The sequence below is a fragment of the Fistularia commersonii genome, chromosome 21 (assembly GCF_037954325.1).
Source record: "Fistularia commersonii isolate RoL2024-O1a breed Wild chromosome 21, RoL_Fcom_v1.0, whole genome shotgun sequence".
NCBI lineage: Eukaryota > Metazoa > Chordata > Actinopteri > Syngnathiformes > Fistulariidae > Fistularia > Fistularia commersonii.
Window position 1 is genome coordinate 2,329,943 of NC_141304.1, and position 27,558 is coordinate 2,357,500.

General features: G+C 49.9%; 2 protein-coding genes and 2 long non-coding RNA genes across 4 annotated transcripts in view; all 4 read left to right on the forward strand.

Annotated features, from left to right (window-relative positions):
* col7a1 (collagen, type VII, alpha 1) overlaps window positions 1-18,460 on the forward strand; it is a 30,553-nt gene extending 12,093 nt beyond the window's left edge. The window contains exons 40-100 of the mRNA XM_086168926.1: window positions 257-316; window positions 431-466; window positions 1,126-1,158; window positions 1,233-1,304; window positions 1,922-1,957; window positions 2,862-2,942; window positions 3,017-3,052; window positions 3,134-3,169; window positions 4,422-4,502; window positions 4,581-4,616; window positions 4,718-4,789; window positions 4,871-4,915; window positions 4,999-5,034; window positions 5,113-5,148; window positions 5,232-5,336; window positions 5,415-5,480; window positions 5,709-5,744; window positions 5,822-5,857; window positions 5,925-5,972; window positions 6,056-6,091; window positions 8,110-8,235; window positions 8,313-8,522; window positions 8,866-8,901; window positions 8,973-9,017; window positions 9,110-9,226; window positions 9,352-9,423; window positions 9,517-9,561; window positions 10,261-10,296; window positions 10,998-11,033; window positions 11,142-11,186; window positions 11,291-11,323; window positions 11,411-11,473; window positions 11,557-11,592; window positions 11,822-11,902; window positions 11,988-12,056; window positions 12,335-12,370; window positions 12,456-12,515; window positions 12,608-12,652; window positions 12,748-12,783; window positions 12,893-12,928; window positions 13,009-13,068; window positions 13,140-13,265; window positions 13,345-13,416; window positions 13,492-13,527; window positions 13,605-13,664; window positions 13,735-13,779; window positions 13,894-13,929; window positions 14,008-14,043; window positions 14,439-14,495; window positions 14,619-14,690; window positions 14,771-14,842; window positions 14,928-14,963; window positions 15,040-15,120; window positions 15,299-15,352; window positions 15,440-15,493; window positions 15,565-15,627; window positions 15,701-15,763; window positions 15,831-15,947; window positions 17,611-17,688; window positions 17,779-17,832; window positions 17,907-18,460. Coding sequence (XP_086025052.1) covers window positions 257-316; window positions 431-466; window positions 1,126-1,158; window positions 1,233-1,304; window positions 1,922-1,957; window positions 2,862-2,942; window positions 3,017-3,052; window positions 3,134-3,169; window positions 4,422-4,502; window positions 4,581-4,616; window positions 4,718-4,789; window positions 4,871-4,915; window positions 4,999-5,034; window positions 5,113-5,148; window positions 5,232-5,336; window positions 5,415-5,480; window positions 5,709-5,744; window positions 5,822-5,857; window positions 5,925-5,972; window positions 6,056-6,091; window positions 8,110-8,235; window positions 8,313-8,522; window positions 8,866-8,901; window positions 8,973-9,017; window positions 9,110-9,226; window positions 9,352-9,423; window positions 9,517-9,561; window positions 10,261-10,296; window positions 10,998-11,033; window positions 11,142-11,186; window positions 11,291-11,323; window positions 11,411-11,473; window positions 11,557-11,592; window positions 11,822-11,902; window positions 11,988-12,056; window positions 12,335-12,370; window positions 12,456-12,515; window positions 12,608-12,652; window positions 12,748-12,783; window positions 12,893-12,928; window positions 13,009-13,068; window positions 13,140-13,265; window positions 13,345-13,416; window positions 13,492-13,527; window positions 13,605-13,664; window positions 13,735-13,779; window positions 13,894-13,929; window positions 14,008-14,043; window positions 14,439-14,495; window positions 14,619-14,690; window positions 14,771-14,842; window positions 14,928-14,963; window positions 15,040-15,120; window positions 15,299-15,352; window positions 15,440-15,493; window positions 15,565-15,627; window positions 15,701-15,763; window positions 15,831-15,947; window positions 17,611-17,688; window positions 17,779-17,832; window positions 17,907-18,020 — 3,672 coding nt within the window. The 3' untranslated portion in view covers window positions 18,021-18,460. The remainder of the gene's footprint in view (window positions 1-256; window positions 317-430; window positions 467-1,125; window positions 1,159-1,232; window positions 1,305-1,921; window positions 1,958-2,861; window positions 2,943-3,016; window positions 3,053-3,133; window positions 3,170-4,421; window positions 4,503-4,580; window positions 4,617-4,717; window positions 4,790-4,870; window positions 4,916-4,998; window positions 5,035-5,112; window positions 5,149-5,231; window positions 5,337-5,414; window positions 5,481-5,708; window positions 5,745-5,821; window positions 5,858-5,924; window positions 5,973-6,055; window positions 6,092-8,109; window positions 8,236-8,312; window positions 8,523-8,865; window positions 8,902-8,972; window positions 9,018-9,109; window positions 9,227-9,351; window positions 9,424-9,516; window positions 9,562-10,260; window positions 10,297-10,997; window positions 11,034-11,141; window positions 11,187-11,290; window positions 11,324-11,410; window positions 11,474-11,556; window positions 11,593-11,821; window positions 11,903-11,987; window positions 12,057-12,334; window positions 12,371-12,455; window positions 12,516-12,607; window positions 12,653-12,747; window positions 12,784-12,892; window positions 12,929-13,008; window positions 13,069-13,139; window positions 13,266-13,344; window positions 13,417-13,491; window positions 13,528-13,604; window positions 13,665-13,734; window positions 13,780-13,893; window positions 13,930-14,007; window positions 14,044-14,438; window positions 14,496-14,618; window positions 14,691-14,770; window positions 14,843-14,927; window positions 14,964-15,039; window positions 15,121-15,298; window positions 15,353-15,439; window positions 15,494-15,564; window positions 15,628-15,700; window positions 15,764-15,830; window positions 15,948-17,610; window positions 17,689-17,778; window positions 17,833-17,906) is intronic.
* On the forward strand, window positions 1,384-1,717 carry LOC147222008 (uncharacterized). The gene is made up of 3 exons (XR_015107779.1): window positions 1,384-1,428; window positions 1,504-1,539; window positions 1,633-1,717. It is a non-coding gene; the product is annotated as an uncharacterized LOC147222008 (long non-coding RNA).
* On the forward strand, window positions 2,086-2,557 carry LOC147222009 (uncharacterized). Its single transcript, XR_015107778.1, has 4 exons — window positions 2,086-2,130; window positions 2,238-2,309; window positions 2,393-2,437; window positions 2,524-2,557. It is a non-coding gene; the product is annotated as an uncharacterized LOC147222009 (long non-coding RNA).
* Window positions 18,461-20,504: 2,044 nt separating the features above from the next.
* On the forward strand, window positions 20,505-26,263 carry LOC147222010 (uncharacterized). Its single transcript, XM_086168927.1, has 6 exons — window positions 20,505-20,544; window positions 20,592-20,735; window positions 20,930-21,055; window positions 24,389-24,769; window positions 24,920-25,105; window positions 25,173-26,263. Exons 1-6 carry the CDS (start codon window positions 20,505-20,507, stop codon window positions 25,199-25,201), a joined length of 906 nt encoding a protein of 301 aa, XP_086025053.1. The 3' UTR covers window positions 25,202-26,263.
* Window positions 26,264-27,558: the final 1,295 nt, after the last annotated feature.

The following is a 27,558-nucleotide window of genomic DNA, read 5'->3' on the forward strand; positions in this document are numbered from 1 at the left end:
CTATGTTCTCCATCCAGAGTGATTGACAGCTGAGCCTGTGATTGACAGGTGACCCGTCCAGGTTAAGCCCCGCCCCCTCCCTTTGTCAAATCATGATTTTATGAATGAATGAAATTCCATTGGATGCAGCGCATCTGAAGCTCCGCCTCCTCCATCAGCGGCCTATGACATCATTTCAAGGGGCGGAGCTAAAGTCGTAACAGCGTAATTACTGTGTAATTACGGTGTAATTAACCTGTTAGCTTCTGGTCCGCAGGGCGAAGGCTCCGCGGGGCCCCCAGGGGCGGCAGGACGGGCCGGGGATCCCGGCGACAGGGTGGGTGACCCCCTTAATCCGGGATTAACTCGGGATTAAATCACCTGAGGTTGTAAACGGGCGCGCGCGTGTGTGTGTGTGTGTGTTTCACCGTCGCGTCCCGGTGTTTTTCAGGGTCCCCGCGGGGCCCCGGGGGAAGCGGGCAGCAAGGTAAGACCCACACTTTTTTTCCAGATTAAATAAAATAAACTCCCGGCCGGCGACCCAGTTAATCCGGCGACGGCGCCACCTTTACCTGACAGGGCGACCGAGGGCAACCCGGCGAGCCTGGATCGCAGGGGGACAGGGTGAGTGTGTGTGTGTGTGTGTGTGTGTGTGTGTGTGTGTGTGTGTGTTGCTAATCTGCATCTACCCCGCAGGGCGAGCGCGGCCCGTCCGGTGAAACGGGGGAAAGGGTGAGTTCCCCGTCGTCCATCCCGCTCTGTCCGATTGTTTTTTTTTTTTCCCGTGAGTAATGGCTTCCCGCCGCCGTTGCCAGGGCGACCCGGGGAAACCGGGCCCTCCGGGAGCGCCGGGGCCGAGGGTGAGTGTTTCCGCGCCGAAAAACCCGAACCCGCTTCTGGCGGGCGATGAGTGACCCGTCTTTCCCGCCAGGGATCGTCCGGGACGAGCGGAGCGCCGGGCGAGAAGGTGAGCGTCCGCCATCTTGACTCCGCCTCCTCACGCCGTCACCTTCCTAACGGCGTGTCTTGTGCCGCCTCCAGGGGAGCGATGGCGCACGGGGGGAGCCCGGCAGAAGCGTGAGTGAAATCGGTGACGTTTCCGCCGACCTTGACACGACCTTGACCTCACTCTCCTCGCCGTTTTAGCTCCCAGGCTTCCCGGGAAAGAAAGGAGATCAGGTAAGGCGCCGCCGTTTTGTCTAGCTCCTCCCCCTCTGCTTGTGTCGCCGTGGTAACGCGCCTCCCGTCCACAGGGGGAGCGGGGTCAGGCGGGCCCCGAGGGGCCGAAGGGGGACCGCGGCGAGCCGGGGCCGAGAGGGGAGCGGGTGAGTGCACGGGAGGGCGCGCGTGTGTTGCCATGGATACCAATGACACCGGTTTTGGACACAGGGGCCCTCGGGGGCCGGGGGATCCGGTGTGGGCGGGGCCAAAGGGGACCGCGGAGAGACGGTGAGTGAAACGGAACGGAAGCCCCGCCCCTTTTGCCAAACCCCGCCCCCTTTTAGCCACTTCCTCTTTCTTTAGGGACTTCCTGGCGTCAGGGGGCAGCCGGGCGAGAAGGTGAGCCGCCGCCGCCGCCGCCGCCGCCGCCATCTCAGCAGCTCCTCGCCTTTCCCGCCGCGCTAAATCCACCTTTTGAAACTTTGCCGCCAGGGGGAAGCAGGAGATCCGGGCGAAAGGGGCGACAACGGGCGCACAGGAGCTCCAGGGAAGCCGGGCCTTCAGGGGAAGCAGGTCGGAGCCGCCGCCGCCGCCGCCGCCGCCGCCGCTCTCTGAAAACCTCTTTTCTTGCTTCTCCTTAACTTTCCCAGGACGCGACAGAAGGTAAAGTCATTCTTCTGCCCTGCTTGTTCCTCGCCGTGCTCTCCCGCACCATCTCTCCACCTTCTGGTTCCTCGCCGTGCAGACGTGACCGTTTCCTCCGTGTGTTTGTGTCTTCCAGGGCGAGCGCGGGGAAAAAGGCGACGAAGGAACCCCAGTAGGTTTATCTTTTAAAAGTCTATTTTTAACAGTTTTGAAATTAAACTCAGAAGGGATCACTTTGCCCAGATGCTGTCTGCTAAGGTGCTAATATTTTTAATTTTTGTTTTTTCTTTCGAAAAAAAGGGGGAGTCAGGCTTGCCGGGGAAGCCGGGGGAGCGAGGACTGAGGGTAAGACGCCCGTCGCACTTCAGCTTTTTCCAAAAACGCCGTCCGCTGGTAAGGAGGGTTCATTATTCCCAGCATTTGTTTTTTTTCTTTTTTATTCTTTTTCCCAGGGAATCTCCGGCCAGCCGGGTCGTTCGGGGGAGAAGGGCGACGTGGGAGATCCCGGCGAGAACGGACGGAACGTGAGGCACTGGTTTCTTAGCTAGAAGGAGAAGGAGAAGGAGAAGGAGGAGGCGGAGGGTGATGGATCTGTGTTTGACCTTAGGGCAGCCCTGGACCTCCAGGCCCGAGGGGGGAGAGAGGAGTCCAGGTGGGTCGCCGGCCTTCCTTTTTTCGACCTGTGTGTGTTTTCGGCTGGTGTGCAGGTTCTCACCCGCCTCCTCCTGCACCCCCCAGGGCCCCCCGGGGCCTCCAGGACCCGGGAAGGTGGTGAGTCCTGCCTGAATCCTGGAGCTTCGCCCTGAAATATCAGCCATGCGCCGGATACCAGGACTGAGAGAGGAGTGTGTGTGTGTGTGTGTGTGTGTCCTCCGCAGGATGGCCTCGAGGGTGTGCAGAGAGGAGACCGAGGTGAGAAGGTGAGTGCTCTTCATCACCTGCTGGTTCTTCAATCTTCATGTTTTGTTTTGTTTCCCCCCCCCACCTGGGTCGCGTGCAGTGGCGGTTCCCGGCCAGCAGGGGGCGCCAGAGAGCTCCGGAACGAGCTGTGACGCGTGATGGTTTTTGGTTTCCAGGGCGACGCCGGTGACCCCGGGGAGCACGGGGGTAAAGGTCAGAAAGGAGAAGCGGGAGCCATCGGCGTGCCAGGCCTGCGGGTGAGTGCGCCGCCGCCGCCGCCGCCATGTGACCTCCGACCTCAGCGGGACATAATCCTCTTCTTCCTCCACAGGGGCCCGAGGGGCCGCGGGGGTCGGCGGGCCCCAGGGTGAGTTGTTTTTGTTTTTCCTTTTTCACCCGTTCACCCCGGACTCCCGTCTGACCGATGTCTGGTTTTCGACGTTTCCAGGGCGACAGCGGAGAGCGAGGCCCCCCCGGAGAGAAGGTCCGACATCCATATGCGCTACCGTTACATAAGCTAGCCGACTTAGCTCAGAGGAAAAACATATTTCGATTGACGGGAAAATAAAAATATCAGTGCGTCGTCACGGTGACGCTGTCAAGGAGGCCTGTGCTAATGTAGCCGTATTAGCCAAGTTAGCTCAGCTAAAATACATGTTGTGATTGAGGGGAAAATATAAAAATAAGTGCATCATCATGGTGATGCTGTCACAAGAGATATGCTAATGTGTTAGCAGAGTTAGCTCAGCGCAAAAACACGTGTTTCAATATAGCCGAAAAATACATAAGTCAGCGTGTTGTCAAGGTGACACTGTCACAAGACCTTATGCTAATGTGTTAGCCATGTTACCTCAGTGCAAAAACATGTGTTTAGATGTAAAAGAGGTTTTTAATCTCAACGGAACTTTTTTTCCTGACAAAATAAAGGTAAAATAAAATTTAAAAAAATAGATTAACGGGGAAATTGAATAAATCTGTACGTCTAATTGTGACCCTGTCATGCCTGCGCTAATTTGTTAGCTGTGTTAGCCATGTTAGCTGAGTTAGCGCATCGCAAAAACGTGTTTAGATTTACCAAAAAAAAAAAAACCATAAATTAATGCATCATCACGGTGACGCTGTCGCACGGGCTATACTAACACGTTAGCCGAGTTAGCTCAGCACAAAAACAAGTGTTTAGATTTACCAGAAAAATACAAAAATTAGTGCATCATCAGGGTGACGCTGTCACATAGCCTATGCAGATGTTTTTTGGCGAAAACGTGTGATTAGATTTACTGGGAAAATAAATTAATCTGTGTGTCGTCACGGTGACACTGTCACAAGACCTTATGCTAATTCGTTAGCCATGTTAGCTCAGTGCAAAAACATGTGTTTGGATTAACGGGGAAAATAAATAAATCTGTGCGTCTAATGGTGACCCTGTCAAGCCTGTGTTAATGTGTTAGCTGTGTTAGCCATGTTAGCTGAGTTAGCGCATCGCAAAAGCGTGTTTAGATTTACCGAAAAAAATACATAAATCAAGGTGGAGATGTGATGCTGTCGCACGGGCTATCCTAACACGTTAGCCGAGTTAGCTCAGCACAAAAACGTGTGTTTAGATTTACCGGAAAAATACATAAATGAGTGCGTCGTCACGGTGACGTTGTCAACGAGGCCTCCGCTAACGTGTGTCTCAATTAGCGGCATTAGCTCGTGGCTAATATGAGGTGTCCTAACGACGGTCTGTGCCGCAGGGTGAGCGGGGAGGGTCCGGCCTCGACGGCCGACCCGGCCTGGACGGCAAACCCGGCGGCTCCGGAGCGCCGGGTCAGAGGGTGAGTCCGCACGCCAAGCGCCGTAAAGCGGCGTGAAGCACCAGGACTCACGCTAAGCCGCCGTTGTGTTTCTTTCAGGGTGACGCCGGGAAGCAGGGGGACCCCGGCCGAGACGTGAGTTCAACTCCTCGCCTATTTTAATCGTTTTATTTAAATAACCATCTCTAGGCTCCGCCCCCTCTTCCCCTTTTTACGTGATTCGGTCGTCCCTCCAGGGTTTGCCGGGGCTTCGAGGGGAACCGGGCCTGCAGGGGGCCGCCGGGCCTCCAGGACCACCGGGCATCAATGTGAGCACACACACACACACATGCACACCGACACACACACACACACACCCTGATTCTACCGCTGTGTGTTTCCTGTTTCAGGGCAAAGCGGGCGTAGATGGCAAACCCGGCTCGCCGGGCAAGATGGTAACCCTCCCTCCTCGCCGCCGCTCCGCCGCCGCTCCACCTTCTGTCCAATCGGTGACGGCGTTTCTTTGTCTGGTTTCCAGGGAGAAGACGGTTTGCCGGGCGAAGACGGGAGAAAGGTGGGCGCCGCCGCCGTTTCCGCCGTCAAGTGGCGTTTCCTCGCTGAGCTGACGCCGCCATTTTCTTTCCTCCCTCAGGGCGACAAAGGAGAAGCGGGCGCCGCTGGAAGAGATGTCAGTCAACCCATCATCGTCACGGCGACAGCTTCCTGTGCAAATGAACATCCTGATTGGAGTTTATATCTTCCTCTTCTCAGGGACGCGACGGGCTGAAAGGAGACAGGGGTGTATCCGGACCAGCGGGGCCCGCCGGCCCCCAGGGGGCCCCCGGAGTGCCCGGCAGCGTGGGCCCCCCCGGACAGGTGCGCCCCGAATAGGAACCGTAGGGGCGGATTTGAAAAGATGGCCACTCGGGAGTCACCTGGGTTCTTTCCCTGCAGGTTTTGTACGTGAAAGGCGCGGCGGCGGCGGCCATTCCGGGCCCTCAGGGGCCCCCGGGAACCCCCGTGAGTTTAGCACGACCTTCGCCCCCTTTAGCAGTATCACGCTCAAGCTACACATCACACCGCCGCTAATATGCTAACTAGCCGAACGGCTAACAAACGTCAACAAGAATGTTGCGTGCTTTCCCCGCGCCGTCATTATGATTGACAGGTGAGCGGGTTAAGCCCCGCCTCCCGTAGCGCCCCACGCGTGTTTTTGCGATGGTTATAATCGCCGGAACTTTTCCGCAGGGCGTCCCCGGGATTCCAGGAGCCGCCGGAGTCCGAGTAAGACGCTCCTCTCCTCCGTCTTTTTTCCCCCCCGTGTTATTTCGCTGTACTGACGGCGTGTCCGTGTCCTCCAGGGCGAGCGAGGGTCGCCGGGTCCCAAAGGCGAAGCCGTAAGTGCCTTTCCATCCGTCCGCCGTCGCTTCCGAAAACCATCCGTAACCCGCGTCCCGTCGGCAGGGCGACCCCGGGGAGGACGGCGCTCCAGGGAAGCCGGGCACGGCGGCGGTGAGCTCCGTGACGCCGCGGCGGAAGATCCCCCCGCCGAGGCCGACGCCCCCCGTCACCCTCTGAATCTGGTTTCTCCGCAGGACGTGCAGCGAGCGCTCGCCGGCCTCGGCATTCAGGTATCCGCTGATTTTACCCAAACTCCTCTTCGGCAGTCACCCAAGCCCTATACTCTTTATTAACTTGTATTAACTTAATTATTAAACCACAAAGCGTATAACATGATTATTACCTTGTAATAACATGATTAACACCTAGTAATAACATGTTCCCCTTATATGAGTATAACATGATTATTACTTGATAATAAAATAAGGAGTATAACATGATTATTACTCTGTGCACAGTGCATAACATTATTATTATTATTATTATCATTACCTTGTACAGTGCATAACATTATTATTATTATTATTACCTTGTACAGTGCATAATATTATTATTATTATTATTATTATTATTATTATTATTATTACCTTGTACAGTGCATAACATTATTATTATTATTATTACCTTGCATCAACATTATGTAGTATAACGTGATTATTACCTTTAATAACTTATTACCTTATATGGTGTATAACTTGATTATAACCCTGTAGATTGTGTAAAACATGTTTATTACTTTGAAATATTTACATATTACCTCGTAGTTATCACATAGTACTTTATTTGGAGTGTAACATGATTATTTTATTGTAATAAAAACATGATTATTACCCAGTATTTAGTGTGGAACATGATTATTAACCTACAATAACTTATGACCTGATTATTAATCTCTACATAGTGTAAGATTATCATTTCTCTGTATACAATGTATAACCTGATTATTAGCTTGTGTTTAAAAATGGGGCCATTACTTCGTAATAATAACACATGCCCTTATATGGAGTGTAACATGTACATAGTTTAAAACATGATTATTTCCTTGAAATAATAACTTAACATGATTATTACATTGTATACTAGTACAAAATGATTATTACCATGTAATAACAACATGCAAACGGGCGACCGATGAACGTTCCATCTGCTTTTAAAACATTCGAGTATCATTATCTTCTGATCGAAAGAAATTAATTGAGTTAATTTCATGATTAACTGGTTATCTTGAGCTCAAGAAAGCCTGTTTTGGGTTCCTGGAGAAAAAAATATTCTGGTTCTCTCAAAATCAAAAGAAAAACTAACTAATTTTTCAAAATTGTGAGAAAAATTTTAGTTTTCCCTTCCCTCACTGGAAAATTAATGTAATTAATGGATAAACAAGAAATGATGATTAATTGTCGGTAATTAATTTGTGAAACGATATGATCAATTAAGTTTATCACAAAAAAAAGAGAATATTAACTCTTTAGCCGACATGTTCAAAGAAGTTATATGGAAATTATCTCATTATCTTGAAATAACGACTCGGTTTTTCGGGATAGAAAACAAAATGCTCAATAAAGTTTCTAATTTTCTGGAAATATGCACATTTTGTGACTTTGCTGAACAAAAAAAACTAGGATGCCGTTTCCATGAGATCACGAAAAAACGAATTTCTAGATCTGACCGTCAGTATCTCGAGATGAAATACAACCTTAAAAATATTTAATGTGCAATTCTGGTCTAAGCTAACTCGTTATCTCAAGATGCTGACAGTTTCTCGTGATCTCGACATGGTCAATAACGGGAAATCACGAGAAAATATACTCGTTATCTTGAGGTTTCCAATTATTTTTTTCTTTTTTAGATAACATAGTCAATACGGTTTTTCGTTAGCTCAGTAAAGGGTGTTTTGAATTTTTTCAAGGTAACGACTCAAGTCAATTAAGTTTCACGAAAACACGAGAAACATAATCGACTTAATTGACGTTAATTTTCCCATGATTTTTTGACATACAACAAATTCTTTTAGCCTCACTAAAGGTTCTTGTTGTCTCCTGTTATCTCTCTGGTTATTGGAAGATTGTAACTTCCTGGATAAAGTTTCTTGTCATCTGGAAATGGCGGGAAAACGTACTCGTTATCTGGAGATTACAAGAGTTTTATGTTGTTCTGTACAGATGCTCAGAAAAGCTAACGCTTTCTCATTATCCCGAGCTCACAAGGCGCAAAAGGGTGACCAAGGCTGCGTCGATGTCTCTCCACTCAGGTGGCCGACCTGAAGATGGTGATGGACAAGAAGGACCTGATATCCGCCGTGGTGCCGCAGAGGGCAGAGAAGGGCATCAAGGGCGACCGAGGGGAGACCGGCCCCAGGGGCCCGTCCGGTGCCGACGTAAGGGATACGGGAGGAACCTCTCACCCGGATGCCCTTGGTTCTTCTTGAGGAACATGCAGAACTCTGTTCCCCAGGGTTCCCGGGGGACTTCGGGGGACCGAGGTGCAAAGGGGGATCAGGGGGAGCGCGGCCCTGCGGGACCCGTGGGGCCGACCGGACGAGCCATCGGGGAGCGGGGACCCGAGGGACCTGCAGGCCCGGCCGGGGAGCCGGGCAAGCCGGGGATACCTGGTGTTCCAGGGCGAGCCGGGGAGCTGGGCGAGTCCGGACGGCCAGGGGAGAAGGTGGACAAAACGGCTCTATTTCAAGGAAAAATGCAGTTGGAGTGCTCTTAGAGTTCTCTTGAAGTAGTCTTAGAGTTCTCTTAGGGTACTCATGAAGTTCTCTTAGGGTACTTTTTGAGTTCTCTTAGGGCACTATTGGATTTGTGTTAGGGTACTCTTGGAGTTCTCTTGAAGTACTGTTGGAGTTCTCTTGAAGTACTCTTGGAGTTCTCTTAGGGTACTCTTGGATTTCTCTTAGGGTACTCTTGGATTTGTGTTAGGGTACTCTTGGATTTCTCTTAGGGTACTCTTGGAGTTCTCTTAGGGTACTCTTGGAGTTCTCTAAATATGCCATCTGTTTCAGGGTGACAGAGGAGAGAAGGGTGACCGAGGAGAGGCGGTGAGTGCTTCCGAGCCGCAGGACTTCCAAGGTATCCATCACAACCGGTAACCTTCTCCTTCTCCCGTCAGGGTAAAGTGGGCGCCGTCGGTCCTGCAGGTCCACGCGGTGAAAAGGTGACCCGGCTGCTCACCAGAGGTTCCCCACCCGCTGAAGCGGACTTTCCTGTTCATAGCGATTCCTTTTTTGGATTTTCTACACCTCGTAGGGGGAGTCTGCCGACTCGGTGCTGATCGGAGCGCCTGGCGGTCGAGGTCCACCCGGACTTGCCGGGCAGAAGGGAGAGGCCGGCACCGGGGGACCCCCGGGCGTCAAGGGAGAACGGGTAACAGACTGCAAAGAACAAATATGTAGAATCCAACCCTGCTCCCTGCTCTCACTATATATCACAGTGTCATCTACAAACATCTCGCTCCAGTACCACTAATGACGTTCTGTCGGTTGTGGCAGGGCTTCCAGGGGTCCCGTGGCGACAAAGGAGACAGAGGGGAGGTCGGGGAAAAGGGTCGAGACGGCTCGCAGGTGGGAGATCCGCCTCGATGATTTTCGCCGCTCCTCGCCGTGCGATTGTTGACCTTCTCCTTGTGTTTTTTTTTTCTTTCTTTTTGGGTTCAGGGAGGCCCCGGGGAGCCGGGCAAACCCGGTTTGGACGGAAAACCGGTAAGAGTTTGAGGCTAATTAGCGTTATTTGTAGTAATAACACGTTTATTACAATGTTATTAACGGTAATAAGCCTCCAGTTGGGTTCTATGTTTTAACGTGACATTTTTTTGTTCAGAATCGGACGTAGTTGTTGGATGTACCTCCCGAAGGTCCTCGGCGACTCTTTCTTTTGCATGCTGATGTAACAAGAGGGTCTTTTTAGCAGTTTTAGCGCCGTTGACCGCGAGATGCTAGCAGAGCGGCAGCGCCCTGCGTCCGATCTGGAGCCGCAAGCGGAGGCCCAAGGTGGCGAGGAGGTTCCGGTGGGCGGGGCTTTCCCACGGCAACGCCCCTAGATTAAACCCCGACTTAGCCGAGCCCGGATTATCTCATCCGGATTTAGCCACCCTTGCAGGGAGGATGTAGAAAAACCGCTTTCCCGTTCACTCACGCCGTTTTCCTCCCCTCGCCGCCGCCGCCGGAGCAGGGCCTCCGAGGGCCCGCCGGGCCTCCAGGACAAGCCGTGAGTAGCCCGGCCCCGGTTGTAGCGTCCCGCATCGGGCTGGAGCTTCGCTGCTCGTGGATGGCGACCCCCTTCCCCTCTTTCCCTTCGCTCCCTGTCCTCCACGTCCAACTCCGTGTTTTTTTATATGTTGCCTGTGTTTTCGATCCCATCTGCCCCCCCCTCCCCTGCATCTGCCCCCCCTCACCCTGCAGGGCATGCCTGGGTTCCCAGGAGTTCTAGGCAGACCGGTAGGTGTTTCCTCTGCTGCTAGACTGGCGTGCTTGGGCTTCGGCGGGTTTGGGGGTGGGGGGGGGGGGCTTGTTCCCATGGCAACGGAGGTGAATGGAGAATGCCGTTAAAGTAAAGTAAAGTAATCATCCGGGATGCAGAGCATATAATTTCCCTCCCTTTAACTCTCATCTTAACTCCTCCGCGTCTAGGTGTGTGTGTGTGTGTGTGTGTGTGTGTGTGTGTGTGTGTGTGTGTGTGTGTGTGTGTGTGTGTGTGTGTGGTCCACATGGATTACATGACACAGAACAAAAACACATCCATTCCCGGTACCTTGACGCATTACTTATCAAAGGAGATGGAGGTTTGATGGTGTGTGTGTGTGTGTGTGTGTGTGTGTGTGTGTGTGTGTGTGTGTGTGTGTGTGTGTGCATGCAGCCGTGCTCGTGGCCTGCCATTTCGCGCTTGTCATTTTCTTTGTTTAAATGTGTTTCCATTACGTGTGTGTGTGTGTGTGTTATTCATGTTGTCTGAAAGCACGCATTTTTCATTTTTTTCTTGATCAAATCCTTGAAATGATGCATGTTTAAATGTAAAAAAAAAAAAAAAAGTTATCATTATGTAATAAATGAGTAATTACATAATGATACTGTAATAACACATTCATTACACACTGCTAATGATAATAAATCGTGAGGTTTATTTGCATTTTATCTTGTAGGGAAATCCAGGGGAGCCGGGAATAAGAGGTCCCACAGTGAGTGCGCGCGCACACACACACACACACACACACACACACACACACACACACACACACACACTGTCCAGCAATGGTCACCATGGTGATAATATCTTTGTCCATCAGGGTCCTATGGGCCCCACAGGGCTTCCAGGTCCACTGGGCGTCAAGGTGGGTTCAATATTTTATTTATGTATTTTTATTATTATTATTATTATTATTATTATCATCATTGTTATAATTATTTCCCGCCTTGGCATGTTTATGTTTTCTAGGGAAATCAAGGCGAGCCTGGAGTCGGCGTCCAGGTAGATCACGTGATGGCCTCACACACACACACTCGCACTCTGACGATGGCATTGTGTAGTAAACGTGCACCCCCTTCCCCCCCTTAGGGCCCCCCCGGGGCCCAGGGGAGCACAGGTCTGCCTGGACCGCCGGGCCCACCGGGAGCCGTGGTGAGCGTCGCTCCGTCAATCGCGCTTTTCGTTTTTCCTTTTCAAAGCGACGAATGACAGGGCTTTGTTTGCCTCCCACACAGGGCCCCCAGGGGCCCCCGGGGCTGTCAGGGCAGGTGGTGAGTACGAAAGCGAGAAACGAGATATGTTCCTCGCTGTTTTTTTTTTTTTTTACACATCCATGTTTGGCGCGTTGACCCAAATGTGTAATAACTGTGTAATAACTGTGTAATAGTAGAATAAATGTGTAATAGCTGTGTAATAGCTGTCTTGGAATAATCCAACCCCCGAAAATGGGAGGGGCGGGGCGTACCATGTGTTGCCCGACTGAGCCAGTTCTTTCCCTAGGGCGAGGCAGGTAAACCTGGGGTCCCTGGAAGAGATGGGGTGCCGGGCAAAGAGGGTATTCCAGGGTTACCGGGAAAGCAGGTGTGTGTGATTCGGAGTGTGTGTGTGTGTGTGTGTGTGTGTGTCAATGTTCATAAGCTTCATCAGTTCATACTGTGCTCCTCAGGGCATCAGTGGACCCCCGGGCGTTGTGGGCCTAAAAGGGGAGCAGGGAGACAGCGGCCCCCCAGGGAAGGTGGGGGCAGTAAATTATGGGATGTCGGATAAGTTGCAATTCGTAAAAGTTCACCAAGAATGATGCATTTTGCTAACATGCTAGCTTGTAGTATGCGCTAGTGATTTTGCTCACTCTCAAAACGAAGCTCCTGTTAGCTGCTTGCTAACAGCGTTTCCCTGGAAAACATTAGCGCGTTGGAAGCTATTCTCGAGTCGCTGTGATTGGACCGTCTGGTTATTTGGGGGTGGGGCTTTTATTTTGGCATACCATAATTCCCCGTTTCTCCTTCCTGTCAGGTGACCCTCGGACCTCCTGGACCCAGAGGAGATAAGGTAAATTCCGCTCCTGCTCTGGAGCAGTCAAAGTCCGCGGCAGATGCTAAGCTAACTGCCCCCCCCCACACCCCCCACCTTGCAGGGCCTCCCGGGTCAGACGCTGCCGGGGGCAACCGGAGAGAGAGGCCTCCCCGGGGAAAAGGTAAACCCCTGCCTCAAGCCCCGCCCCTTTTTTGATGACATCACAGCAGAGTCAAAGTCAGCTTAAAGCTAAGCTAAATTCTCATCCGACAGGGTGTCCGGGGCGACAAGGGCGCGTCCGGATCGAAGGGAGAGCGGGTGAGCATCGCCGTCCGGCAGCGGCGGTTTTTACGTCCAACGCCGCTTCCTGACACGGACGCCATCTTTGTCGCCATTTCTGTCGTCCCGTTTAGGGCGTGGCCGGCGAAGCGGGGGAGCCGGGCGAAGACGTGAGTGTTCCTCTTCATCCTCCGCGTCATTTCCTGTCTTTCTATCGCTAACACGGCAGCACCGCTATTGTTAGCATTAGCATTAGCATCTTTTCTCCTGTGAATCCAGGGGCCGCAGGGACCTCCGGGGCCCAAAGGAGACAAGGTGAGCTCGCTCATCTCGATTTTTTTTCCCCGGCGAATCCGCTCCCGATGGCGTGATTGCGGAAATCCGTGTCGTCGCAGGGGGAGAAGGGCGTGGGCCCGCCGGGGCCCCCGGGTCGCGTCGGCCCCCAGGGGCTGAAGGTGAGTCCGACCCCGCTGAGGTTTTCCCCGTCGGCCCGCCGCGGGAGCTAACATCCGGACTGGTTCCCCAGGGGGATCCGGGGCTCCCCGGGTCGGCCGGCCCCCCGGGGCAACCGGGGAAAGCGGGGGACGTCGGGCTGCGCGGCGTGAACGGCGAGAACGGCGAGCCGGGCCCTCCGGGGCCCCCCGGGGACCGGGTGGGTAGAAAACCGCGCCGACGAACAAACAAACAAACCCGCTCTTATGAACTCCTCCTGAACCTCCTCCGCCTTCCAGGGCCTGCAGGGGTTTCCGGGTCGGGTCGGGAACCCGGGGCCCCCGGGCGCCGTTGGACCCCCGGGGCTGGCGGTGAGTACAAACCCCCCGTTTATCCAAATTGGATTCCCCCTTCGCTTCTAACTCGGGGTTCCGCGTGCCTTCCAGGGGTCTCCGGGCGTCGACGGGGTCAAAGGTGACAAGGTGAGCCTTCCAGATATTTAAGTTTTCTCCGCCCGCCGACTCGACGCTAACTTTTTTCGTTTTCCGACCCGCCAAAGGGGGAGGTGGGAGTCGGCGTCCCGGGCGCCAGGGGCGAGCGAGGAGACCCTGGACCGCGGGTACGACGCCGTCCTCCGATCTCGCCGCCGCTTAACGATATCGAGCGTAATAACGATGGCGTGTTTCCAGGGCGAGGAGGGCCGGGCCGGCGTGGACGGCGAGCGAGGGCCGACCGTAAGAGCCCCACCCCCATCCCTGCTGCACGCCGCCATTTTTATCCCCTTTTACCCTCAGCTTGAAGAGGTTAAACATGCAAAACGATGTGTGTGTGTGTGTGTGTGTGTGTAGGGTTCCCAAGGGCCGCGTGGTCTTCGTGGAGAGAAGGTAAGGTACACACACACACACACACACACACACTCATATTCTTCGAGACACATGTAAGATGTTGTGATTTCTTCACAGGGAGACGGCGGGCTGCAAGGTGAAAAAGGAGATAAGGTGTGTGTGTGTGTGTGTGTGTGTGTGTGTGTGTGTGTGTGTGCGCGTTTATGTGCCCCATATTCGAAGCTATCTATTGATAAAACACAGATGAATCTCATGACACATTTAATTATAGGCTTATCATCATTATGTAATAAGTCATTACATTTCATTGTGTAATAACATGGTCATTATATTATCAGAGTGTAATAACATGGTTATTACACGATCGGTGTGTAATAACACGGATATTACACACTGATAAAGATAGCGTGATCAAAACGAAACGTGTGCCATTGCAGGGATCTGATAAAGAAATAAGTTAAAGGGCGTGTGATCAGGCAGCATAAATAACACACACACACTCACACACACACATAGTGAAAACACACACAACTGTTCCCCCTCCACAGGGTGACACGGTGCTTGTCGGCGGTCCCGACGGGGAGAAAGGCAACAAGGGCGAGCAGGTCAGTGAACGCCTCACGACGTGACGGATTTATATTTTATTTTATTTATTTTCACTTTTTTCTTTTTTTTTTTTGAAAAAAAAAACAAAAAAAAAAAACAAAACAAAACAAAAAAAAAAATAGGGTGACAGAGGTCCAAAGGGTGTGCAGGGTGAAAAGGGGGTGAAGGGTCAAGAGGGTCCCCCAGGGGAGCAGGTAGGTTCCACACACACACACACACACACACACACACACACACACACACAGAGCGTGACGAATGACCTCATCTCCATCAGGGTTTAAGAGGTGAGCCTGGGGAACGTGGTTCTAGCGGGTTCCCCGGCGCCCGCGGCCCGGGCGGCCAGAAAGTGAGTAACGCCGCCGCTTCGCCGACCAATCACGCGCAGGATGTGCCGCCCTCTGTTTCTGATTGCCGATTGGTCGTCCCCGCAGGGCGAGGCGGGCCAGCCCGGCGTCCCCGGAGAATCGGTGCGTCCTCGACTCCCCATTAGATCCCGTTTCGGCCTCCCGGACGGAGGATTCTAAATCTGTGTCTTTTCGACAGGGTCTGCCGGGAAAAGACGGCCTGTCGGGACGCAAGGGGGACAAAGGGGAGCTGGGGATCGTCGGACTCAAGGGGATCAAGGTGGGCTGCGTCCGCGGGCGATTATTCACGGGATTGAGCGCTTCTGCAACCCTGGGTCAGCTCAGAACTAGCTTGCGCCATTAGAAAAAAGACATTACAATGTTATTGCACTGTTATTACACTGTTATTACACTGTTATTACACTTTTTTTTCCCTGCTTGCGATTGGTTATGTGCAGGGTGACCGTGGACCGAAGGGGCTGTGTGGATTGGACGGACCCAAAGGAGACAAGGTGGCGTTGAGGCCGCGTCGGGACGTCTCGCCATCCGGCGTGACTGCCACCTGAGCGTCTGTTTTTTGTTTTTTTTTAAACTTCCAGGGTGACGGTGGTGTCGGCGGGCGGTCGGGGTTGCCGGGGAGGAAAGGCGAACAGGTAAGATCCAACGGGCGGGATGGCGGCGAGCGCCCGATCGGCCCTTTGCCTCAGGTTTGTGTGGTTTCCAGGGCGACGTGGGACCTCCGGGCGCCCCTGGAACGCCGGGGAAGGAAGGCCTGGTCGGGCCGAAGGTGAGCCAATCGTCCGCCTCGGTTCAGCTGGATTGAAATTGATGTTTTTTTTTCGCAAAAATGTGTAAAACAGGGCGACCGCGGCTTCGACGGCGTCGGGGGACCCAAAGGGACCCAAGGAGAGAAGGGTGAACGGGTGAGTTTCCGCGGATGATTGGCGTTCGCGTCGACGTGGAAAATGCTAATCGGCGCCGTGTTCGCAGGGACCGCCAGGCGTGCCCGGCCCCCCGGGGCCCAGGGGCGTGGACGGGGTCCCCGGCCTGACGGGGCCCCAGGGCCCGGCCGGCGTCAAAGGCCCCGAGGGGCTCCAGGGACAGAAGGTGAGTCGGTCTTTTCGCTCCAAAACAAAACAGAAACCCGCAAAAAAACAAGCATCTTCTCTGACAGAATCGATAACCGGTTTATTAGCGAGTAGCTAACGATAGTTTACCCGAACACGGGAAGTCACCCGCCTAACATACGAAGCTGACGTGTTCCCCTTATTCACGTGATGTTACCCGTCAAAATCACTTTCACCACGACACGCTAATAACATTTTCATATCCTTAACAGAACATGTTCATAATTTGTTAATTACATTACGTGTTTATAACACAGTCATCACATTCATGTTTACTTGTTCATGTGTCAGTGTGTTACTAACATGTTCGTTATACTGTAACATGCTAAAATACTAATGGGATAAATAATGGGATAAATTACATTACATGTTAATACATTGATAACGCATTCATGACATGTTAACATGTTTATAGCGTGCTCATATAGCATATAGCATGCTCATAATGTGTTTACATGTTGTGTTAATAGCATGTTTAGCACAGCTATTAGCGAGCTAATAACACGTCTATAACATTTTCACATGTTAACATGTTCAAACATTGATAACACAACAACACCATTGGGGCACAATATCATGTAGATCACATGCTGATAACATGCTAATAACATGTTTATAACACAGCCATAACTGCTCATAACATGTTAACATGTTCAGGATGTTATAATATGTGAATAGCATGATTTTAGTTGCACATTTAGAATAGCTATTGGCACGTTTATAAAGTGTTAAATGCGATAACATGTTAACACGTCGTCAATGTGTTAACATGTTGATAACATGGTCATAACTTCATAACATGTTCACATGCAAATTACAAGTCAATAACCTGTTTAACATGTTCATAATGCATTAATAACATGTTAACATGTCATTAACATGTCAATGACACGTTAACGACAAGTTTATACACGTTATGACATGGTAATAACACGTTAATGACATGAGGGTTGTGTGGTCAATCAATCATTTGTGAATAATATGACAGTTTCTGAACACAAATATAGTGTTTTTAATGCCGTTGGGACACAATGTTGTGTGCATTACATACTGATAACATGCTAACATGTTTGTAACATGTTTATAACACAGCCATAACTGCTCATAACATGTTAACGTGTTCAGGATGTTATAATATGTGAATAGCATAATTTTAGTTGCACGTTTATAATAGCTATTGACACGCTTATAATGTGTCAATGCGATAACATGTTAACACGTCATCAATGTGTTAACATGTTGGTAGCATGGTCATAACTTCATAACATGTTCATGACACCGCCATAACTGTTCATATGTTAACACATTGATAACATGGTCATAACCTTTCATAACATGTTCACATGCAAATAACAAGTCAATAACCTGTGTAACATGTTCATAATGCATTAATAACACATTAATAACATGTTAACATGTCATTAACATGTCAATGACATGTTAACGACAAGTTAATACATGTTATGACATGGTAATAACACGTTAATGACACTTTATGACATGTTAATAATGCGTTAACTTGCTAATAACACGTTAATGACATGAGGGTTGTGCGGTCAATCAATCATTTGTGAATAATATGACAGTTTCAGAACGCAAATATGGTGTTTTAATGCCGTTAGTTGCTTCGTCTCTTCCTCCAGGGGGAGCGTGGTCCATCGGGCCCGTCCCTGGTGGGCCCCCGTGGCATCCCGGGGATCCCTGGCGAGCGTGGCGAGCAGGTGGGTACCCCGATCGACCATCCTCCGTCCCTCCGCCACGCAAAATAGTCCCTCTTTCTCATGAACGGCCGCCGCCTGTCCACGCCGCAGGGGGAGATGGGTCTGGACGGCGCCAAAGGAGACCGCGGGGAACCGGGCATGACGGTCGGTGCTTCGCGGCCACAACCAAAACACGCCGGACGGCGCCCTTTTCTAAGCCCTTTTCTGTCCCAAATCAGGAAGACGAGATCAGACAGTACGTCCGCTCGGAGATGAGTCAGCACTGCGGTGAGTCCCGCCGCCGTCAACACGAAAAAAAAAAAAAAAACAAAGTCACCCCTTCCTGCAGCTGACCTTCTGCCTTCTGCTCCTCAGCCTGCGGAGGTGAGTGAAACAGGAAGTACCGCGGGGTTTTCGGCGGCGGGAGGAACCATCGATCCGCGGCGGGGAAACACACGTCGCCGGATTTTATATTCACAGCATTTACACGCATAAATAAACATATTTATGCGCGAAAATGCAGGTAATGGTAGAAGATCCAAGAAGGTGGAGGGTGGAGTCGCCGACGAACGTCCGAGGCGCCGGTTCGATCGCCCTGCTGACATACCGTCTGTGTGTGTGTGTGTGTGTGTGTGTGTGTCGGCGTGGTGGTTTTCCCCCTGTCAATCATGGCACTAGCTCGCCCCCGGGGGGGCGGCGCCAGTCAGCTCCGCTCTGATTGGACGTCCCGCCGGGCGTGTCGTGGCGTTGACCCCATCACCCTCACCCCAGAAAGGAATGTTTTTTCATAAAAATATTTCTTCTACTTACATTTGTGTGTGTGTATGTGTGTCTGTGTGTGTGTGTGTGTGTGTGTGTGTGTGTGTGTGTGTGTGTGCTGTGTCAGGGGCCCTGATTGGATGGGACGTCCAATCAGGGTCCCTCATAGCAGTGACCCCGCCCCCAATCTTCTACTACCGTGTGTGTGTTTGTGTGTGTGTGTGTGTGTGTGTGTGTGTGTGTGTGTGTGTGTGTCCTTATCACTTTCCTGCAACTGTCAATCACTCGCTAAAGCTAGCATCACACTTACCGCGGTGACGCCGCTGTCAATCATGCACACCAGCTGCCCTGCGGGCATGTCAACCAATCGGTGCTCTTCAAAGCAGTAGCCCCGCCCCCTCATCTTCCAATTTTTTTTTTTTTTTTTTTTTTTAATTATAAACAGCTCTATTACCTGTACTGTCTATTACTGTTTTTGCACAGCTGTCAATCACTCTTAACAGGACTCACCTCTACTGTGATTGGATGTTCTTGCCGGCACGTCAGCCTATCAGTGCCCTCGAAGCAGTGGCCCCGCCCACCCCATTCCAGAGTTTTTTTTCTTTTGTTTTGAGTTAAAAACAGCTCTACTAACTACCCCTGTGTGTATATGTGTGTGTGTGTGTGTGTGTGTGTGTGTGTGTGTGTGTGTGTGTCTCCTTGTCATCATTTTCCCGCAGCTGTCAATCACGCTTAACAGCTAGCGGCGACTCACCTCTGCTCTGCTCTGATTGGACACTCTTGCAGGCACGTCAACCAATCAGTGCCCTTTATAGCAGTGACCCCATTTTTTTGGGGGGGGGGAGTTAAAAACAGCTCTACGAACTGTGCGCGTGTGTGTGTGTGTGTGTGTGTGTATGTGTGTGTGTGTGTCCTTGTCACAGTGTCCCTCAGCTGTCAATCACGCATAACAGCTAGCGTCAACCAATCAGTGCCCTTTTTTTGAGTTAAAAACAGCTCTACCTACTTACTGTGTGTGTGTGAGTGTGTGTGTGTTTGTGTGTGTGTGTTCGTGTCAAGCACGTCAACCAATCATTTGTAGGAGTGACCCCACTTTTTTTTTTTTTTTTTGAGTTAAAAACAGCTCTACGAATTGCACGTATCTGTATGTGTGTGTGTGTGTGTGTGTGTGTGTTTGTGTGTGTGTGTGTGTGTGTGTGTGTGTGTGTGTGTGTGTGTGTGTGTGTGTTTGTCAAGCATGTCAACCAATCATTTGTAGGAGTGACCCCACATTTTTTTTTGAATTAAAAACAGCTCTACGAACTGCGCGTATGTGTGTGTGTGTGAGTGTGTTTGTGTCAAGCACGTCAACCAATCATTTGTAGGAGTGACCCTACATTTTTTTATTATTTTCTTAAGTTAAAAACAGCTCTACGAATTGCGCGTATGTGTGTGTGTGTGTGTGTGTGTGTTTGTCAAGCACGTCAACCAATCATTTGTAGGAGTGACCCCACATTTTTTTTTTGAATTAAAAACAGCTCTACGAACTGCGCGTATTTGTGTGTGTGTCTGTGTGTGTGTGTGTGTGTGTGTGTGTGTGTTTGTCAAGCACGTCAACCAATCATTTGTAGGAGTGACCCCACATTTTTTTTTGAATTAAAAACAGCTCTACGAACTGCGCGTATGTGTGTGTGTGTGTGTGTGTGAGTGTGTTTGTGTCAAGCACGTCAACCAATCATTTGTAGGAGTGACCCTACATTTTTTTATTATTTTTTTAAGTTAAAAACAGCTCTATGAATTGCGCGTATGTGTGTGTGTGTGTGTGAGTGTGTTTGTGTCAAGCACGTCAACCAATCATTTGTAGGAGTGACCCCACATTTTTTTATTTTTTTTTTGAGTCAAAAACAGCTCTACGAATTGCGCGTATCTCTCTGTGTGTGTATGTGTGTGTGTGTGTGTGTGTGTGTTTGTCAAGCACGTCAACCAATCATTTGTAGGAGTGACCCCACATTTTTTTTTTGAATTAAAAACAGCTCTACGAACTGCGCGTATTTGTGTGTGTGTGTCTGAGTGTGTGTGTGAGATCTTGCCAGAAAAACATGGCCGTCCTCCCGTCTCTCCGCCGTGGTGTAGGACTGTGTGAGGTGTCTCCGGGGGGGGAGGGGTGTGTGTCGTACGTCCCAAAGTCTCAAAACTGCCCCCCCACCCCCCCACCTTCGCCCCCCCACCCTGTCTGGCTCCCCCAGGATCGGTCCCGGTCGCCCAGTCCCGGCCCCCGGCCCGGGCTCGGCCGGCGCCGCAGCAGCAGCTGGCGCTCAAGGGGGAGGAGGGTGAGTGTGTACGTCTGTCTTTTTCATGCGTGTGTGTGTGTGTTATCGTTTTCCCGCCGCTACCGGAGACCTCTGGGGAGGGGCGACCCCGACGAACGGGTGGTTTTCTTGTCAAGAAAACAGAGGGCTCCGTGGGTGTCGGCGTTCTCCCGTGATGCTAGGCGTGCGCCCGTGCTAACGCGCCGCTCTTTCAGACCGCCAGCTGCGCGTGGTGGTGAACACCAACGACCCCGACTACGAGCACGTCTACTCCATCGAGGCCTACGACGAGCCCCTGGACCAGATGGTCTTCTTCGCGCCCTCGGCCAACCAGAGCGACGGTACCCTTCTTCACACACACACACACACACAACTCCACGCCTCTCACTAGCACACTGAGCGCCACAAACATGCACACGCACCACTTTTCTTGCATGCTCACCATCCCTGTCTGACTAATTTTTATAGAATTGTGACTGTCATTCCCACTGTAATAAGCAGTGTTATAAGTGTGTAATAAATGTGTAAGAGTGTTTTATATATAGTGATAGTTTTTAAATCATCTTTTCCTTTGAGCTTTTCCCATCAGGGGTCACCACAGTGAACCTTCTCCATCTAACCCAATTCTCTGTATCCTCCTCTCCCACACCAGTTACCTTCATATGCTCTTTCATTACGTCCATAAATCTTCTCTTTGGTCCTCCTCGAGACCTCCAGTCTGGCAGCTCCATCCCAGCATCCTTCTACCGCTATATTCACCATCTGACCACCGTCTCACAGCTGGCATACATGTCCTGCACCAGTTTAACATACCTCTCTGCCACTCCAGACTTCCTCGCACAGTACCATAGTTCCTCTCTGCGCCCACTTGTATGCTTTTTCTAGGTCCACAAAGTCACAGTGCAGGTCCCTCTGACCTTGTCTGAACTTTTCTACAAGCATTCTTAAGGCAAATCCTGCATCTGTAGTACTCTTTCTAGGCACGAAGCCATACTGCCAGTGACTTCTGCTCCCAGTCTAGTTTCCACTCCTCTTTCCCATCACTTCACTTCACTGTATGGCTCACCACCTCAATCCCGCTATATTTACTGCAAATCTGCACATCCCCCTTATTCTTCAAAATGGGCACCTATGCACTTCTTCTCCAATCCTCAGGCATCTTCTCACTCTCTAAGATCCTGTCGAATAATCTATCCAGAAACTCTACCACTACCTCTCATAGCCACTTCCATACCTCCACAGGGATATCATCAGGACCAACTGCTTTTCCACTCTTCATCCTCTTCAATGCCTTCCTCATTTCACTTTTACTAATCTCTGCTACTTTGTGGTCCACAATAGTCACTTCTTCTACCCTTGCCTCGCTTTCATTTTCCACATTCATCAGCTCTTCAAAGTACTCTTTCCATCTTCCCATCACTCTTTTAGCATCTGTCAATACATTCCCCTCTCTGTCCTTTATCACCCGGACCTGTTGTACATCCTTTCCGTCATTATCTCTCTGTTTCTCCAACCTGTATAGATCATTCTCTCCCTCCTTACTGTCCAACCGAGCATACAAGTCATCGTACTCTCTTTGTTTTGCCTTTGCTACCTCTCAGTATCCCACTTCTTCGCTAACCTCTTTCTCTGTGTACACTCCTGCACTTCCTCATTCCACAACCAAGTCTCCTTATCTACTTTCCTTCCAGATGACACACCAAGTACTCTTCTACCTGTCTCCCTGATAACACTAGCTGTTGTTGTCCAATCATCTGGAAGCTCACCCTGACCACCCAGACCCTTTCTCAACCCCTCTCTGAAAATGATACAACACTTCTCCCTTTTTCAGTTTCCACCACTTTGTCCTCTGCTCTGCCTGTGTCCTCTTCATCTTCCTTGTCACCAGAGTCATCCTACAAACCACCATCCTATGCTGTCTGGCTACACTCTCACCTCCAACTATTTTGCAGTCACTGATCTCTTTCAGGCTACCTCGTCATTTCCATCATTTCTGCAAAATCTACCACCATCTGTCCCTCTGCGTTCCTATCCTGTATACCAAACCTGCCCGTTACTTCTTCATCACTTCTACTGCCTGCACCAACATACCCACTGAAGTCTGCACCAATTACCACCCTCTCACCTCTCTACCATAGCCACTGACAACTTTGATCAATTTCCAATTTCAGACTCATAAGTCTATCTGACATTCTTTTCACCTCCAGAACCTTCCCAACAACCTCCTCCTTCAAGATGACTCCTACTCCATCTCTCTTCTTGTCAGTACCATGGTAGTACAACTTAAAACCTGCTCCTAAGCTTCTCGCCTTACTACCTTTGCACCTCCTCTCCAGGACACACGGTATGTCCGCCTTCCTTCTCTGCATCATGTCGACCAACTCTCTACCTTTTCCTGTCACAGTCCCAATATTCAAAATCCCTACTCTCAGTCCCAGACTCTTGCCTTTCCTCTTCTGTCTCTGCTTCCGAACAAGCCTTCCTCCTCTCCTTCTTCCACTCAGTTTCCACTGGTACCCTGTAGGTTATCGGCCTCGGTGGTCTTTGTGAACCCGGCCCTCCACCGGTATGATGTTCGAAGGTTTCATTCCCCGATTTTGTTTTGGAACAAGTTTCACGCCGGATGTCGTACCTGACGCAACCCTCCGCATTTTTTTCGGGCTTGGAATGGAGACCCTGGCTTGTGCACCCCTGAGGCTACATTAGTGTTATAAACATGTAATAGTGTTATATAGAAGTAATAGCATTATTAACTATCTAATTGTGTTATAAATGGATAATAATGTTCTCGGCATGCAATAATGTTATAAACATCTAATATTTTATGCAAAGACAATAGTGTTATAAACGGGTAATAATATAAACGTGTAAGAGTCATAACAATAGTGTTGTAAACATGTTATATATATATAATGGCGTATAATATTGTATAATATTATATAATAGCAAATAAATATGAAACATAGATATATAAGAGTAATATATAATATATATAGTAAATCAATATATAATAAACATGTATCTAAATAATAGCGTTATTAACATGTTATAGTGTCATATATAAATAATAGCATTATAAACTTCTAATAGTATTATAAATGAGCAATAGTATTCTTGACGTATTCTTGACGACATCTAAAATTTCATCCATCTACAATCGTGTTATAAACGTGTAATAGTGTTATATATAAGTAATAGCGTTATAAAAATGTGATAGTCATATATAAGTAATAGTATGATAAACATCTAATGGTGTTTTAAATGTGTAATAGTGTTCTAAACCTGTAACTGTTATAAACATCTCGTATTTTCAAATGGATAATAGTGTTAATATTATAAACAGTAATAGTTATAACATAATACTGTTATAAACATTTAATAATGTTATGAATGGGTGCCAATGTCTAAAAGGGTACTTGTCTTATAAACATTTGTGTCATAACAATGTAATAGTGATATAATGGTATTAATTGGTTATAAATGTGTTAAACGTGTAATAAACGTGTAATAGTGTTATGCTGTACGCCATGAAGCTCAAAAATGGAGGACGCGCACCACAGCCTCGTCACCAGCACTATCCAACGCATCTGTTATTATTTGCATGGTGAGTCCAGGTGGTGCTTGACCACCGTGTGTGTGTGTGTGTGTGTGTGTGTGTGTGTGTGTGTCGCCAGGGGAGCTTGTCAGAGCAGAAGCACAGAAAAAGCTCAAAGTTGAACCGAACAGGTCGGCCGGCGCCGACGCCGACCCTCCGAGAATCGCCGCGGCTCACACTCAGAGGGCGGGCGCCGGCGCTCCCGTCGCGGCGGCCAAACACGAAGCTCAGAGGGCGGCGGCCAATGGGCTCACTCCGATAGCGGCTGCCGGCACTCCCAAAGGGGCGGCCAAAACCGGCGGTCCGAAAGCGGCGCCCAAAGCCGTCACCCCGAAGGCAACCGGCGGCGCCGCCAAAGCCGCCACTCTTAGAGCAACCGGCGGCCCGAAAGCGGCGCCCAAAGTCGCGAAACCGATCGTTCCCAAGCCGGTCAGGTCCAAGAGGAAGGTCACAGGCGAAGGTAATCCAGCTCCTTTTCTAGGCCGGCGCCCGTCCGTATGCACGTTTTTCCCCCGCCGCGCCCGACTCCTTCGCTGCATGGCTTCCGTCTTTGCGCCGCCGGCCTCCTCGCCAGGTTGTTGACCTTTTGGCCGTGCGCCTCCGCCCGCAGCCCCTCCGGAGGACCCCTGCCTGCAGCCCCTGGAGGAGGGCGGCTGCACCACCTACACCCTGCGCTGGTACTTCCACCACCGCGCCGGGGCTTGCAGACCCTTCATCTACAGCGGCTGCGGCGGGAACGACAACCGCTTCCTGCAACCGGAGGACTGCGAGGAAGCCTGCCTCGGCCAATCAGAAGGTACCGCACACACACACACATGTCTGGTCTACCGGATGCGTCCTAGCTAACCGCCACCTCCCCGCAGGCGCGGCGACCTTGATGGCGGCCAGATGACGCTTGAGGATGCCGTGACCTCGATGTGATCGCCGGCGAAGTTTTTATTCCTGTTTATTTATTAAGTCCAGTCACATTTGAAGATGGCGTGCTTTGACGGATGCGCGGCGGGGAAATCGTGTCACGTGACGGGGAAATTTACACAAAAAAAAAATCGGGAAAGGTGCTTTTTGTTTGCGGGTTTTAAAAGTACGAATGTCGTCCAAGCGCTCGCGTCCTTCACTATAGCATACATGCTTGTTGTTTTGTTTTATGGCGTACATATGTAATGTATATATATATAATATATATTACCTATCATCTGCATATAAAGAGAGACGGCTCAGTAAAACGCATCCGGTCACCAGCCGGTACCACTTTGGAAAACCTGGCCAAAACACAACTGGGCAAGGATTGGATTGTTTTATCATTGTAAAATATAAAAATACCGTATTTTCTGGACTATTGAGCGCACCTGAATATAAGCCGCACCCGCTAAAAATAAGTAAATATAAATGCATGTGTACATACATATCTGTGCACTTGTATTGTAACATGAGATAATTACACAGAATCGTCTTTATTTTACTTTTAATTCATCGGAATCGAACTCAGAATATCATTGGTTCGACGTGACGAGGCTAAATGTTTTGGCAGCGTGAAGCTTGTTAGCCCCCCAAAAAAATCCATAAATTAGCCACATTATTTCAGCTGCAGTGTTCAAAACGTGTGAAAAAGTAGCGGCTTATAGTTTGGAAATGACAGTATTTTTATAGATTTTTAGATACAAATATCTAAAAATATATATTCACAGTGTATGTTTTTCAGATATGTGCAGCTCTTAGGCCAGAAGTAGTTAAAGTGAAATCAGACATAGCCAAAAGAGAAAAAGCTTACAGTTAGCTAGCAGTAAGCTAGCTTACGTTTATCTGTACTACTTCAATTGGTAGTACAAGTATATGAAAAATACTAATACATATATATGTGTGTATATATGTATATATATATATATACATGAAGTTTTCTGAAGTGGTATTTGCTGTATGTCACATTGTGTTACCTTCATAAAGTCGTTGTGAATCGTTTCCGGCTTCTGTTTCATCCGACGCCGGTTTTACCGACTGCATTTAAACATTGCGCCGCCGCGGCTAGCCGTCACGCTCGCGCTGCCCATCAGTGGGCGGAGCCTCCGGATGGCGCCGTTCTACAAGTACCGCAAGTCGAAATCACTTCAAGATTTTAGTTTTTACGTCTTTTTTTACATTTTTTTTTTTATCAGCAGGAATATCAACCCGCCGCGTTTGACATTCACCATCGGGTACTTGTATGTTTTTTTTCTTTGTCTTTTTTGGGGTTCTAGCTGGCGTGGAACCCCACGTTTCACGGCAGAGTACTCCCCGAGCAAGCAGGCGGTTGCTTTTGACGTTTTTAACAGGAAAAACAAAAAAACAGCAAAAAGTTCATCTCTACGCCGATGACACTCAACTCTATATCGCTAAAATTTATCGCAAATATGAAGAACCGGGCGCCAAACCTCCTTTCCAGTCAATTTTTTTCCCCCGTTATTTCAGGGTAGGACTATTGTTTCCCACTGCAAGTGCATGTTTTACCGTCCAGAAAAGGAAAATAGGTACCACTTCAAAAACTGAAGATCCACCCGTCTGACGATCGAATGAGCTTTTCAATAAACTGAACGTTTAAAGTTAGAATCGCCGTTTCCTTATTTTGTGCACGTACGTGTGCGGCGATCTAAGTGTTCCATTTTCGTCAGCATATTTTATTAATGAGGATTTTCCGCTTGGTGGCCATGACACCTCCTCCCTTGGTGTTCTGTGCTCTCAACAACCTTGCTGACTCTTCACCCCCCACCTGCCAGTCCACCTCCCCTGGGCTTACAGGGGACGCCGACATGTCCGGGGATTTGAGGCAACGTGAGAACGAGGAGCGCGACACCGTTATTACACTGTTATTACACAGGTATAATTGCGTAATAGCAGTGTAATAACTGTGTTATTACATATATTACAAACGACACAGTCGCAAAGGTGGTTGAAATTTCAAAAGGAGGCAAGACGGACGCTCAGATGGTTCCAGGGACGCCTTTTGGCGGACGCTCTGGAGAGAGCGTCAAACGCGCCGGCGGTTTCCGGGGCAATGAGACGGAAATAAAAGCACGCGGGAGTGCGATGTACAGCCGGGACGGAGGAGGGGCGGCACGCGCCTCCATCGGCTAGAAATAGTGGCTTCCACGTCGACACCCCGCCCCCACCCGCCGCAGAGGACATGCCGTTGTAGCAGGTTCCACAGCGGGGAGCTGAATGTTTGCAAAACATGGTTGAGATGAGCAGGTGGATTTAAAGGGCTACCGAGACGTTATC

What these genes read in the sequence shown, in the direction of transcription:
- LOC147222010 (XM_086168927.1), top strand. Translation starts at nt 20,505, where the DNA reads ATGGCCGTCCTCCCGTCTCTCCGCCGTGGTGTAGGACTGT. An exon ending in CTCGGCCAACCAGAGCGACG is followed by an intron (nt 21,056 to 24,388) that starts GTACCCTTCTTC and finishes GTGTGTCGCCAG; the next exon opens with GGGAGCTTGTCAGAGCAGAA. An exon ending in CTGCCTCGGCCAATCAGAAG is followed by an intron (nt 25,106 to 25,172) that starts GTACCGCACACA and finishes ACCTCCCCGCAG; the next exon opens with GCGCGGCGACCTTGATGGCG.